The following is a 15,283-nucleotide window of genomic DNA, read 5'->3' as shown; positions in this document are numbered from 1 at the left end:
CGCTTGCCCCACTCACGTGAAATCACGGGCACGCCCCCCTACACGCGCAACTAGCAGGCCACGAATCACCTGACCAACATGAGCGCCTGACATCACGGAGCTCGAGCGCCAGCACGCTCGCATTCACCCTGGCCGCAGCCCAAGAGTTTATTTGGTAGGTTCGGTAGGAATATTTGTCAGTGCAATAGTCTGTAGTTCATAGCAAGGAAGGCTAAGCGCTTTTTGGAGAGTGGTTGTTGGAGTCTTGATTTTGAAACTTGTAAAAATTCTTATCGTTTATTTGTAAAATGCCAACATATTCCGCAGCGCGGTACAATGGGGGTACAGAGTGACTTCCATTACATAAATTGTATGACATAGAAATAAGGACACACAAGTGCAAGTAGATACAGAAGGTAATGAGGCCCTGCTCCTGTATGTTTACAATCTAAAGTGACTTAGGGGCATTGTTGAAATAGAAAAATAAAGTGGCTGCTCATTGTGGGGTGGATTATGCCTCTGGATGGAGCATGGTTTAGCTGCACTGCTTGATCTATTAAGGTTTGGTGGATGTGGATGTTGGGGGGTGTTTGATAACATGGAGTTTGGTCCAGCTGCACAGCTGGTACCATATTGCGTTGGTGGGGGAATGTTAGGTGTATGCCAGATTAGGTTTCATTAAAAAGGTGTGTCTTTTTTTAGAGAATTTTTGAATGTCTGAAAGCTGTGGCGAGTCTGATGGTATTTGGTAGGGAGTTCCAGAGGGAGGGGGCAGCATGGGAGAAGACTTATAGGCGGGAGTGATAGGAGATAATTGGGCAGGAGAAGAGGTGGGTATCGTGGGGGTGTTAAGAGATATTTTGCGATGAGTGCTGAGATGTAAGTAGGAGGCAGTGTCGTTCAGAGCTTCGTATGTCAGAACTAGGGTTTTAAATCTAATTCTAGAGGCTATGGGAAGTAGGTGTAGGGCTTTGCATAGTGGAGCAGCTGAGGCGGAGCACCGAGTGAGGTAGATGAGTCTGGCCGCAGCATGTTGGATGTATTTAAGTTGGGACAGGCAGGCAAGGGGAAATCCAGCTAGGAGAAAGTTGCAGTAGTCAAGGTGGGACAGGATAAATAAGTGAATTAGGATTTTACTGCTTCGTGAGAGAGAAAAGGGAGTACCCTAGCAATATTTTGGGAGGTGGAAATGGCAGGATTTAGTGAGGGCTTGAATGTGAGGAATGAAGGAGCAGGCAAAATAGAGGATGACCATTAGGCAGCAGGTTTGGTGTGTTGATGAGGTTGTGTTATTGACACTGAGGGAGAGAGTGTAGTGGTGACAATGAAAGGGGGGAAGATTATTAATTCTGTTTTGGACATAAACATCTTACCTTATAAAAGGTTTTAGATCCCGTTTAACATATAAACATACTCCACCTCCTCTTCTATTTGTTCGATCCTTCCGAAAAGGGAATAACCCTCTAAATTAACTGCCCAGTCATGAGTTTAATCCCACCATGTTTCAGTAATGCCTACGATATACTGCTCCCTTGTAGTTATTAATTAAAGCTCACCCATTTTATCTTTTAGGCTTCTTGCATTAGCAAGCATGCATATAAGCGTTTTTTTTCATTCTGTGCTATCTTATCTGCTAATGCCTTTCTACTCCAATTGTATTTAGTCTTTAGAAGTGTTCTAGTATTATCTGTATATAATATGAGTGTCTACCTGCTTGCCAAACTTACTTGCTCCCATTCAACCTCCATGACCCCTTGCTATTTCCCTATCTATTCTATTCAGTTCGTTATCTGTTTCTTGTCTCTCCCCTCTAGTCCTAGTTTAAAATCTCGACCCTTTTTAACATTCTCCCCCCTAGCACTGAAGATCCCTCTTCATTGAGGTGCAATACATCCCTACCATTAAAGATGGCACCTCTCAGTGCTCAGAAAACTCCAAACCCTCCTTCCTACACCACTTTCGTAGCCATGGATTAGCCTCCCTAATCTCTGACTGTCTCCCCGGGGTAGCGCAGGGCACTTGTAGTATTTCAGAAAATACTGATGGTAGTATTTCTAATACTACCTTGGAGGTCCTTACCTTAAGCTTGTGATCCAGATCCCTGAAATCATTTTTTAGGACCCCCCCCCCCCCGTCTTTCTTTAACCTTGTCATTGGTGCCAATGTGTACCTAGACCGCAGGGACTGTCCCAGCCCCTCCCAACAATCTATCTACCCGATCCGCAATGTGCCTAATTCGAGACCCCGTGACACAACAAACTGTTGGGCTTATGCGGTCATTGCAACAGATCGCCCTATCTACCGTCCTAATAATGGAAACCCAGACGACCACAATCTTTCTTGGTCTCAGAGTATCCAGAGTGCCCTTGGTGCTGGAGGAACTATTCCCCTGGCTGTTAGAGGATCGGTCTCCCCCAGCCTAGCCATTCCTGCCCTGACACTACCAATATCTTAACTCAATATGGTAAATCTATCCGGATAGGTCAGCTCAGAACTGACATGCCTCTTCCCCCTGCTTCCCTGTCTAACTGTTAACCAGCTACCTACCTGTTCCTCACTCACAGCTCCACCATCTGCACTACTAGTCCCAACCAGGGCCTGCTCAATGAGCACTATACTTTCAAGATGGTCAATGTCCCTCAATATTGCAAGTTTCCTCTTCAGATCAACATCAGACTCCAAAGAGACCACTTGCTCACACTTCTCACAGGTATGTTCCCTGTGTACAGCTGCTCAAAGTGCACATACATGTGGCAAGATTGCATTGAGTGGCATTCTCAATCCTGCTCATTGTTGCAACTATGGAGTTAGAAGTGCTAACAATTAACTGTACTTCACTATACTGTACCTTGTTTCACAAATTCCTTGTTCCCACTCCTGTTTCTAACTCCATACCTGATACAAACAGCAATTGAAATCAAACAGTAATTCAGTTACACACTTCAGGACAAGCAAGCTCAGGATTTGTTACAGGTCTCTGTTTTATAGAGGGAACCACACACCAACAAGGTGTGTTACAGTAGTTTAGCAATTAACTAACCACACCCACTGCAGGCTCAGTCAGGCAAGAGAGGAAAAAAATATATGGAAAATGCTGTGTGGTGATCTAAAACCTCAGGCACAAATGCTTGATTAGCTTGTGATATATAAAGAAATCCTCTGAGTACCCCTATGGTATCGTAATAATATTGCAAACACCTTCGAAATAACATCACAATCGCACAATTGTTGGAATTAGCCGGTAGAGATCCCCCTGGCACTCTAGTAGGGAATCGGCACACTCTTGTGTCCAGGCATATAAGCATTTATGTGGGTAAGTAGTGAGAGGAGTGTAAATAAACAGTCAATCACTTGCATTTGATTGCAGTATCTGATGAGTAAATACCTTCGTCCTGGGGTATAGGTGTGCCTCCGTTTTCACAGCATAAATGGAAAAAGTAGATAAGAAAACAGAGCACTACTTCCAAACAGATGAGTAAATGAGGTCAAGTAGAGAGCGTTCCCGTGAGAGAGAAAATAACACATTTATTGGATCTGTTTTGTGACAGGGCTGCTTATACTATTGTGTAAGATAAATGCATGTTTGCTTTCTGGCATCAAGTGCACCACCTTTATTTTTCTGTTTTTTTTTTTTGCTGGGCCCAGCGATCTTTTTTGTTTCCTTTACCTGTCAGTCAGTATAATGCAGGTCTGGTTGGAGTTAAACACAGTTTGATGTTACACAGCCATGGGCAGTCTCTGTTAAAAAGGATAGGGCGTTTCCTTCCTGCATACCATCAAGGGTAGATTATACCATGGTATGGGGGGGGAGGGGGGGGAATTAAAGTAAGTGATACTGAATGTCATTTATTTTGCAGAGTAAAGACATGCATGGGATGTTTATGAAAGGTACTGTTTTTTGGGGTTTGCTATAGAAAATTGTATGTGGTGTGAAGTGTATTATGTTTGCTAATTGTGTAAGTTTTGGGAGACAACTCCCCTGTGTGGTTTACTTTATTTGGTTTTGTCCTAATTAACCAGTAATAAAAGGGAGGGGATTTCTTTCCCTTGGGGGGCTGCTGCACTCCTTGTTGCTGCTATGTGATATGAGGTTGTTCTCCTTCTTCACTCCTTGTTGCTGCTATGTGATATGAGGATGTCTGTGGAACTTCAGTGAAAGGAAAGCAAACTTTCTAATGCAGATATTGCTGGCTACTCTGTGACTGGAGACATCACGCTGGGGGAACTGGTTGTTGTACACCTGAATGTGGAATACCTAATAAAAAGAAAGTTCAGAGAACAGCAAAAGCCTCTTTCATTCTTCCCAGGGTCTGATGCTGCTGCTCCTTTAAATAAAAAGGCTGGGACTCAACCTTTCACAGTTTAAAAAAACTGCATAGCAGGGCAGAGAACCGCCCACCTACGCATTTCGAGCAAGGCTCTTTATAAAGGTGAATGAATATGGCACTCACCGGGGTGTATAAATACCGGCATTGCGTGCTGCGGTATCCAATCCCATCCGCTTCCTGAAACATCAGGTGTGACGCGGAGATAGTGACGTCGCCGCGTACGGATGGAATATTCAAAATAACAAAACTTTATTGACAGAAATATACAAAACATTGACACTCCGGATGAGAGTTCTTGGTTAAAACTAAGTTAAAAGACATAACAAAACATAAAATCATTTAGCTTGCATTCAAACCAATAAGTATTGATAGTAAACACTTACACAAGCAATCCTCTGCCAAAGGTTTGAAATTGTTTTCGTGCAAAAAAGCAACAGGATGTAACTATAAACTCAGAGAAAAGAGATGTGAATATGCTTGTAATAAACAAAAGTATGTGCCCAAATAAAACAACAAAACCAGAAGGGAGAGAAAGTGATTAATGGAGTGTAACGCGTAGCTCCCCACAAACGAAGCGCGACCTCGGTGCTGAGGCAAGGAATTGAGATACGCTGACCCACGGCCACGCGGGCACGCCTAGAGTGTAGAGTAGTCGGCCAGGTCAGAATTATAGATATTAGAGTAGTTGAGGTACTTGCCAGGTTCAGGAGTGGAGAGTTGCAGATCGTCGGTGTGCGTAGCCAGTTTCAGGATTGGAGAGTATCGGAGGGTCGGGGTACGTAGCCAGGTGCAGGATAGGAGATGGTCGGATCGTAGGAGTACTTCAGCCAAGGTCAGGACAGGAGCCAGGAGAAAGGTCAACAAGACGGATCAGGATTAGAGAGAGTCGGTGTCCAAGGTACAAGAACTGTTCAGGCAACGAGAGGTTAACAGCAACAAGGTCAGGCAAGGCAAGATTCAGGAACTAGAAGTGGCAAGGCACGGCGTCACGACTGCTCAGCAAAGGTAAGCTGTAAGTGAAGGGTATATAAAGGAGGAGGCTCCAATAGCAAGAAGGGGAGTAACCAGAAAGTGAAACCTCATAGGCTACTGGTGCACGCAGGTGTGCCCGATGATGCAGCCTGATCAGGTAGGAGGTTGCTTGCAGCCCGCGCGTGTCACAGATTTCAGAGGGCAGGGTTTAGAGAGTGTTACTCCCACGCCGGTTCTGCGAGACGTCAGAGCGGGGGCAGAGCCTAGAGCACGCGTCACTGCCACACTGGTTCTGTTGATCAACAGAGCGGGGGCGGAGTTTACCGTGCGTGTCAGCGGGAAGGCTTGATGAGCGCCCGCGTCGTACAACCAGGCGAGGCGAGATCAGGATCCGCAGATGCTGGAGCAAACTGCGCAAGGTCCGCGCGCGTCACAGGACCAACAGGATGCGCATCTTGAGTGTCTGTCACCGGAGGGCCAGTAAGGTGAGGAGATGGTCCTTGAACTCCGGGACGGCAAATCCTCACATGGAGCTACACTGAAAATGTACATAGACTCTAATAATGCAGTGTAATAAAATATAATAATTAATTAATTAATGACCTAGTTGATTATTATATGACTATTATAGAAAATAATTGGATATATCAAATTGAATATGTTATTAAAATTTGCTGTATGGATCCAAGAAGGAAATCTATAGATAGTCCTGAAACAAACAATAACAGTAATATATGCACATCTATATTATTCATGAGTTATAATTATATATCCAATAGATACAGCTATGTGCAAAATTAATAAATATATAAACATAATACACATGTACATTGCTCCCTAGCTATAATTTCATATCCAATAAATAGATATAGCCATGTGCAGAATCAATGCTAACAATGCTAATACACTACCATCAGTGCAAGAAGGGACCTAAATCCCAATCTGAGTTAAGGCCATGAGGTATTCTTGTTTTTAAAGCTGCAGTTCATGCAATATCCTGCATGTGTGTGTTTTTTTTTAATAAATCATTTCTTTAGTAAGAAAAAATACTTTTAACATTTCTGTTTTACTTAAACAACAACTTTGAAAGACCAATTTTCTTGTATTCTATTTTAACAAGCATGCTTGTTCCTATAGCAACGATTTACATTCCCCATATTTAAAGATGTCGCCAAACTTTGCCGATCAATAGACGGAGAACGAATTGACCGGCAGCTATGCAGTTTTTTAGGTAACCAGAGATTGCCCACATGAAACTATTGAAGTTAAAAAAAAAACGGGAGCCTGAACTGCAGCTTTAAAGTGAAAATCCAGAAGAGTTCACGTTTATCTAATCTAAAAAAATAGTTGGTTACAGACTTTACATTATCACACAATTTTAAAATCAATGAACCCATTGTACACTCCCCAAGTTCAGCCATCCCTAGTAGTATACACAGCACAGCACTTCCCTTCTGGTTCTAACTCCACACTTTAGATATATAGCACTTTAAAGTTGCAGTCCCTTTAATATGTGCATCCACACAATAAGTAATTAGCTAAGTTGCCAATCGGATCAGTGAAGATTCTGTTTGGGAGTTTACTGACTGTAGAGGAGTATTCTATAGGCCGTGTAACCTTGTAAATGGTTGCTTTAGAAACAAAGAAAGCTTGTTGCATTATAATACATTAAATATGTAATTCAGAGTTGTTTAAAAAAATGCTACAAGTATTTTCTCATAGTACAGAACTGATTTTATTAAAAAAAAAATACACGTGTAGGATGTTGCTTGGTCTGCAGCTTCAAATCAAACTGTTATACAGTCACACAGATCAGGACACACAATGTTGTCTCGTGGAGTGTAGAGGGCGGAAACCAGAATGTAGAGTCAAGCAGTGAGTTGGAAGAAAGAAAGCGAGTCAAACGGTTGTATAGCTGCCACTCAAGTAGCTTGGAGGCAATGGGGAGAAGAGCGAGAGGATAGTAGTTAGACAGAGATGCTTGATCAAGAGAGGGTTTCTTTAGGATGGAGGTGATGAGTGCATGTTTGAGGGAAGATGGGAATGTACAAGGAACGTTATTTCGTCAACAAGTTGAGATGTTTTGGCTGTGTCCATAGAGCCTCAGCCCGCGCTCCTCTGCGCTGACGCTGAGGCTCGGCTGCCCGGTCAGCAGCGATCCCATGGACTGGTAGGCGAGCCAGCGTGCGCGATGAGGGAGGCAGGGCAGTGACATCGCTGGTCCAATAGCCCGCGGCGCACCAACGTGCCGACGTCACGGCGCCGTGACGTTTACGCTGCTTGCTATGATTGGAGGTTTTCAGCCGTCAGTGCGCTGAAAAACAGCATTGGCTGTCGGCTGAAAAACCCAACTCCGCACGCCTGCGAACGCTCGCGTGAGCCCCCTCCTAAAGACATCCTCTTTGAGGATGCCGGGGCTCAGTGCGGAGCGTCCGCACGGCTCAGCGCTGCCTGTCCTTCCATGGACGCAGCCTTAGAGAGAGTGCTTGGCAGATGTTGATATCCATTGGTAAAGGGCAGTGAAGAATGGTGCCGAGTGCGGTGAGCAGTAGAGATGGGAGTGCAAGGAAGAACACAGTCTGGATCAGAGTTTGGTTACAAAATTAACGAAACTTAAGCAGAATGCTATCTCAAATATTTAAGATACTAACTTTAGTAGTTGAGACGTACAGTACACAGTGGAAGGTGAGATGTGTATACGGTAGGCATCCATTAATGTCAAATGTAGTTTTATGGTCTGGGATAATACAGTATACTGTGAAATTGTTAGACAGAGTACAGTACTTGGTTTAGAAAAAGTCATACATTGTGCATTTGACCTCCCCAACAACAGAAAGTTGATATTCTTATTTGGTATTAAATGTCTTATTTAAAAATATTAAATTTATTTATTTGCAATTGAATGTTACACCTAACCTCAAGAAAATGTGAAAGCAATAGCAAAAAAAAAATCTTATTGAATTTGGTAAAACATGGTCTTGTGTAAGTTAACACATTCTGACCTGTAAGGATCCTAATTCGGAAACCTATTTATTGGGAAGTTTATAAATTCATCTTGAAAATGTTATTCGTGGCCTTTGCAACTAAACTGGAAGGATGGATAATTATTTAATTCTGATAATGTACTTAATTTATGTATTTTATATGTTCACTATAATCTATATACATAATAGAATGTGCTGTTTCATTATCTTAAAGTTTGATATATAAACTTAAATGAAAAATACTGGCATAGACTCTGATTTCTAGAAAGTAGTGAAATGTGTCTTCTCATGATACACAAGCGACTCACAAATGTGTTAAATCTATCCATAAATTATTTGTTAAATCTATCCATTAATTTGTGAATGGGATTGCATTCTTTAAGTGTTATTTGCACATGAAACATGCATATTCTGAGAGTTTGTTTTGTGTAATTGCATAGAAGTTGCATCATTCATATTTCGTATTTCAGTAGCTACATATTTGTGGGCCTCTTAGTGCCACATTTTCTGTTGTGTTGTCGCGGAGTTTTGAAAGGTTGTGCTATGTGTATGCTGCTTTATATTGATTTGTGTTAAGCAGACATTTTAAAGCAGCAGTTCCCACAAGATCTTGATATTTTTAACCTTTATAGATGACTGGGTCTAGCAGAGCAGTACAGTGATGCTGCCAGTAACTGAGTGCCCAAGTTGCTGGTCAATTACATTTTTTTTTTTTAACATTGTTGCCAATGTTGGCAAAAATAAAAAAAAATACAAATATAGCTACTGTGATGTCGTGAGTCTGTTGCAACTTCCTATTGACCGGTGTGACTGATGCTGGCGCACATTATTTATTTATTTATGTCCTGGAGTTATGATGGCAAATCATACATGGTTACTATTAAATAGTTACATTAAGTGAACAGGGTGTACATTATATACAAGACATTGCATGCATAGTTAGAGATAATATATATATACAGTTACATACCAGATTAAAATGTGAGACAGCTTTAGTTTTGAAAGAACGTAGAACGTAGAATGGTGGTGGATGAGAGTCTCCGGTAGATTGTTCCAGTTTTGGGGTGCACGGTAAGAGGAGAAGCAGCCGGATACTTTGTTGAACCTTGGGACCGTGAACAGTCTTTTGGAGTCTGATCTCAGGTGATAGGTGCTGCATGTGGTAGGGGTGAGGATCTTGTTCAGATAGGCGGGTAGCTTGCCCAGAAAGTATTTGAAAGCAAGACAGGAGAGATTAATTTTGTGCCTAGACTCTAGTGATGACCAATCTAGTTCTTTGAGCATTTCGCAGTGATGTGTGTTGTAATTGCATTGGAGAACAAAGCGGCATATTGAGTTGTAGAGTGTATCAAGTTTGCCAAGGTGGGTTTGGGTTGCCGTGCCATACTATGTCGCCATAGTCTATAATTGGCACCGGCATCTGCTTTGTGATACGCTTTCTGACCGTCAGACTAAGGCCTCGTCCAGGCTGAGTGCGAGCGATCACAATTAAAGTAAATGGTTGTGGCCAAGCTGCGTGCGCGCATGCACGTGAACACATGGCTCTCAGCTGCTTGGCGAGACCAATTTTATTTGCCGCTCGCTGGCGCGTGAAGTGAGCTGTTCGCCCATTGAGGCGAACTAGCACCTTGACGTCATGGCCAAATCCCGCTAGTAAAATGAGCACCGAGCTCGAGCACCAGCACTCTCATTCAACCTGGCTGCAACCGTAGGGAGGATTTGTTCCTATAAATTACACCTAGTTTGGCATAGGTTTTGGATATCAGGGTATCAATGTGCATCCCAAATGTTAAATGGGAATCAAACCATATGCCCAAGTATTTGAAACTAGTAACAGGTGCTAGGATGTTGTTAGAGTTGGTTCTTATCTTAAGCTCAAACATAGGAAGCTTTAGAAATTTAGCCTTGGTCCCAAATACCATTGTTAGTCTTGTCCGTGTTTAGAAACGCTGCGATTTATGTGTGACTTGTCACTGCGGTGACACATTTAGAAAGTTGTATTTTTTTTTCTGGAACAGAAGATGAGACTAGTGTAGTTAAGCGCTGGGATCCCCTCCCACCTGTTATTATGCATAAACAACTTAAAAATGAGTAGAGATACTTGCTGCTTTTCAATAAAATGAAGTCTTGTTTTTATTTATTTATAAAAATGTTTTACCAGGAAGTAATACATTGATGGTTACCTCTCGGTTTCAAGTATGTCCTGGGCACAGAGTTATAAAAAACACATGGTTACATTATAAGAACAGAGTTATACAGTGAGTTCACAGACATTTCATGGACAGATAGTTGGAAAATTGGGTACAAGGGATACAGGGCTTGTGAGTTTCAGATTTGAAATAGAGCAGCTCTAACATCAGCAAACGGCTCACACCCTTCGGCTGCTTCAAGTAGTGGAGTTGGAGGTAGTTGGCATAACACAGAGCATACTTGGTCTGCTTCTGGCCACTTCATGAATTAAATATAACAAGAGAGAAAAGAACTCCGTTCAAATTAGCACTCAATTATCCAACCACTGATAATTGAGTGCTAATTTGAACTGAGTTCTTTTCTCTCTTGGTATATTTGTTTACTCAATTCTCAGTCCAGCACCTTATCTAGACCACTGAGTACCCATTATTTAGCTGAGCAGGGGTTCTCACACTTTCTCTCTCCCCCCTTACCCGCGGTATATATACACTTCATGAATTAGCCTCAGTACTTTTGTTAGTGAATGTGAACTTATAGAGCTACAGTATTGGAATGTATTAGAGTGTTTTATATTGTATGGGCCTTTCAGTGGGTTAAATATGATCAGGCTTTACTGGACATACATTTAAGGTTTTCCCTTAAATTCTCACACCTAATATGGGAGACAGTGTATGTTTTAAGATGGGAATGAACATGTGCTTCAAATAAAGGATGAGTATTCTACTACCGTGTCACATTATTGACCAGAAATATTCTAACATATAAGGCCGCGCTTAAAGTGCCGGCGACGCGATCGATGTCGTCGCCATTGCAAAAGGTATATTTTTATTTTAGTCGCCGTCGCTGGCTACAAGGCCAGTGACGTCACAAAAGGGGGAGGGCAGAGGCACGGAGAAGCTCCCGATTTGGCCGCAAGGGGAGACAGTCGCCGAAAAAATCAAATATCAGCGACTACCAGATTTTTGGTAGTGCTGTCTCTCCGTCACTTTGTCGCTGTTGTGTGCACTATAAGCGCCGACGACAACCACAATGCATTTGTTTTGACGCGACGGTCGGCTACGCTTATAGGTCAGGGGACGGTCGCCGGAAAATCAAATAGAGATGACTTGCAGCGATCGCGACCAATCCGTCGCTCCATCGCGTCTTGCTTACTATAAGCACACGTGACGGCGGCAATGCATTTGTTTTGCCACAACGTCGCTGTCGCCGGCACACTATAAGCGCAGCCTTAGGGCTGTTCTATAGTGTGGCCGCGTGCTACGCCGTGCGTGCGCACGGCAGTTATAGATGGCTGAGGTTAGTCAGCCCTTCTATACAAGGGCCGAGCGCGCACGGCAGGGAGCGGGGAGCCGACAGACAGCGGGGAAGACGGGGAAAATCATCTCTTCGTGCTGCTACCGTGTGTGTGTGTGTCTGTGTGTGTCTGTGTGTGTGTCTGTGTGTGTGTCTGTGTGTGTCTGTGTGTGTCTGTGTGTGTCTGTGTGTGTCTGTGTCTGCACAAATTTAATAAATATTTTATTTTTACCAATGGTTTTTTTTTTAATAAATAATAAATTATATATACACACACACGCACGCACGCACACGCACGACTTCAAACTGGCACGCGCGTGCACGGCCGCACACACTAGATAACAGCCCCTACAGGGCATGAATGGAAAATACTATTAGAGATTCCAAGTAAGCATTACTGAGAGCAGAGTACAGGTGAGATCTTGACATTTGATAATTGTTTGAATTAAGTGTGTGACCAGGAAACAAAGTAGATTGTAAACATTTCATTTTCTTTTGTACAAGTTAATATTAACCAATTCTGCTCTTATTTTGTTTCTCTTGATTGATAAACATGCATATGATGCTATTTTAGAGCTAAAAATTACAAGTTGCCTTTTTGTTTGTTTTTTAATGCCATTTTTAGTCGTGGTTACAAATGGTACAGCAGACAGAACAGCTTAGCAAAATTATGAAGACTCATGCAGAGGAACTCAATGCAGGACCTCTGCACCGGCTCACAGTCCTGATCAAAGACAAGCAGCAAGTAAAGAAGAGTTACATCAGCATCCATCAGCAGATAGAGGCAGAGATGTGCAAGGTAAATTAGTCCTTGGCATAAACTGTGAGCTTTTTATATTGTGCGGAAATATACTATATATGTTTGCTTGGCGTGTAGCTTCCATTGGTCAATTAAACAGTTCAAGATGGACTTTTGGCCGTAGATGCCTCAACCTAACATGTTGGTTCAAATCAACAGAAGGTACACATGAATTGTTCGTGTTTTTAAAGTATTTTTTATTTAATTTTTTAAAAAAAAATACATTTTATATTGTATATTGGTCAGTGCTTTATAGATGTGTAGCTTGGATAGTTTTAACCTTTCTTCTAATTCAGAGGTAACCCTACTGGCACTAAAACCTTTACTGCTTTGCTGGGGCTTATGGTTATTTCAACAAGGAGAGATGAGAAGGTGGTCATAAATCATCTCAGACTGATAATTACAATGCACAACCTTTATTACCTGAAACATCACACTACAATGTTATTAGATCCTTATTTTTTTCTCAGAGCATGTTTGTTTAGCTCCCTGTTGGTAAAAAAAATAAATTAAAAAAAAGATATAAAGTTGTAAAATACCGACCACTATTATTCTTTCCTGCTGTCACCAGATAAATGGTCAAGGGAGCAATATGGCGATGGTAGTGTAAGAGAGGGAGGAGGACTAGAGTGAGAATTGAAGGCACATGTGTTTTGCCGTTTCTCTGAAGATTTTTATTTTTTTTTGCGCTTGGATGATCTAGAAAGCAGTTCTGGTCTCTAGACCTCTTAAGAGTCTAAATAGGATAATTCAATTAACTATTTGTTGTACAACGTTTGGTGTGAAATGATTTTTTTTAAATCAAGAAAGGGGATAGGGAAGGGGAGCGAGGCGAGACCTGCACACCCACGCTCAGTTCTGTGTGGTCGGGCGGGTCAGTGTCGTGTGTGTGTGTCTCACTGTCGTTGTGTGACACAGATACACACTTTGACACACACAGCTATGAACGGCGTGGGGAGAGAGGCTGAAACAGATGACCCCACACCCCCACAACTCTGGCTCCTAAAATTCTTATGACTCCTAAATATCCTATCTATCTTATCTATCTATCGACCATTGGTTCAGAATGTAAAATACCCAACATATATTTTGTGAAAAGAAAAGAACGAGCACTCAAACAGGAATTTATAGCATTCTATTCCATGACCAGGGAAGCGCGAGCTTCCCCCCTCTCCTAGTATTATTTACATGTAACGTACCAATAACGAGAGGACACAGTCTGGAGGTATAATGGCTGTGGCTTTGTTTATTAATAATAAACATAATAATAACTGTAGATAGCGTGCTGCCAGTCCGCGCCAGAAAGTGCTCGGTGCTTTGTAATGCAAAAGGGGGCACCCGGAAGTACGTCCCGGTGACCTGCCCCCTCGCTTCAACCTGCACATACCCCCCCCCCCCAACTGCTGCCACCGACGGGCCTTTTTAACCCCCCCCTTAAATCAGGCCCGTACCGCCATACCCTCGCTCGCTGCCCCTTTATTGGGGTGTCTTTCCCGCCAAGGTGCCATTATCTCTACCGAAATTGACGTTCGCGCCATCCTGCTGTCCTGTTCCCTTAAACCCCTTACTGTCCTTCTTGTAACATTTTGACTTGGGGTGCTGGCCCCCGCACCCGGCGCAGGTGTGTTGGAAATGACAGTTGAGAAATCTGCATTTTGGTTCATCCCCAGCATATGCCTGACTGCTTCCCAAATGCGCGCCCACTTCCTGCCGGCCGAACGAACCATTCCGAACCATCCTGTGGATTGTTACTGAACATGTCCCCGTGAAGTTGAACCTCCTCCCCCCGAAATGTGTTCTAAATATAAGTCCACATCCTTACGGTCCCACGTAACCACTCCTTTATTCTCCTGCATACTTTGCCTGAATTCTACGTCGTATGTCCACCATCCCATTCCAGTATTTTTGGAACGCCTTCCTGATTATGTCCTGGTATTTGAACAACACGGAGCATAATTGTGGCTCCTTTTCACCCACCACACCCGCCAATATCCCAAACGCCTGCACCCAGTTACCGAAAGTGCGTGGGTACTACAGTCTTTCTACATAGTCCTTCTTGGCCTCCCCTTTCTTCTCGGATTTCGTTACCGCCTCATTGTCCCCGGGAAGCAACGTCAACTCAACATAGTCCCCCGCCCAAATTCTTTCCTTCACCTCGTCTGCCAAATGCGCGCCCAGGGATCGGGTGACTGCTGTGTACGAATCCCCATATGCCGCATCCCCCTCCCTCTTTGACCCTGATGCCGCTACTGGCACCACGGTCCCCCCCACTTCCCCTGATGCTCCTACTGCGCTAGCTGCTGCCGTTACTCCCGCTCCCTTACCTGCCGCTGTTACCTGACAAGCTGCTGGTCCTGCGCTGGCCGCGCCCCCACTAGCGCCTTCCTCCCCCACTGAAGCCTGCTCCTGTGTAATCCTAGCTGAAACGCTTGCTGCTCCGGGGTTCCCACCTGCTGCTGTTCCTCCTTGTGCCTCGCTTGACTTGCCTATCTATGCCTGCCGCTAGTAACGCCGCCTGAACTACCTTTTCCATTATGCTGATCAATCTCACCTCGGCATTGCCCGCCGCCCCCGCTACTGAACTCTCCGGTATCGGGGGACCGCTGACGCCTGGGAAGGTAGCCTCCCCTAAATGCGTAGCTCTCTTACGCTTAACCTTTGGTGTCCCGGTTCACGGCGGTGATGTGAACCGCCTGTCGGGACCAACCTCGAGGCCCTTGCCCCTCCGAGTTCTGTTC

The 15,283-nt window shown here is 43.6% G+C and overlaps 1 protein-coding gene across 6 annotated transcripts in view; it reads left to right on the top strand.

Annotated features, from left to right (window-relative positions):
• FER (FER tyrosine kinase) overlaps window positions 1–15,283 on the top strand; it is a 314,315-nt gene that overhangs the window by 38,820 nt on the left and 260,212 nt on the right. For 5 of the 6 annotated variants that reach the window (XM_075602017.1, XM_075602010.1, XM_075602022.1 and 2 more), the window contains one exon: window positions 12,372–12,545. In XM_075602017.1, the coding sequence (XP_075458132.1) occupies window positions 12,372–12,545 (174 nt within the window). Of the gene's footprint in view, window positions 1–2,543; window positions 2,690–12,371; window positions 12,546–15,283 lie in introns of all 6 variants that reach the window. The other variant, XM_075602032.1, reaches the window with a different exon arrangement.

This window comes from Ascaphus truei, chromosome 1 (assembly GCF_040206685.1).
Source record: "Ascaphus truei isolate aAscTru1 chromosome 1, aAscTru1.hap1, whole genome shotgun sequence".
In the NCBI taxonomy this organism is placed as follows: domain Eukaryota; kingdom Metazoa; phylum Chordata; class Amphibia; order Anura; family Ascaphidae; genus Ascaphus; species Ascaphus truei.
Note: the sequence above shows the minus strand (reverse complement) of the source record. Positions and strands in the feature narration are given on the sequence as shown.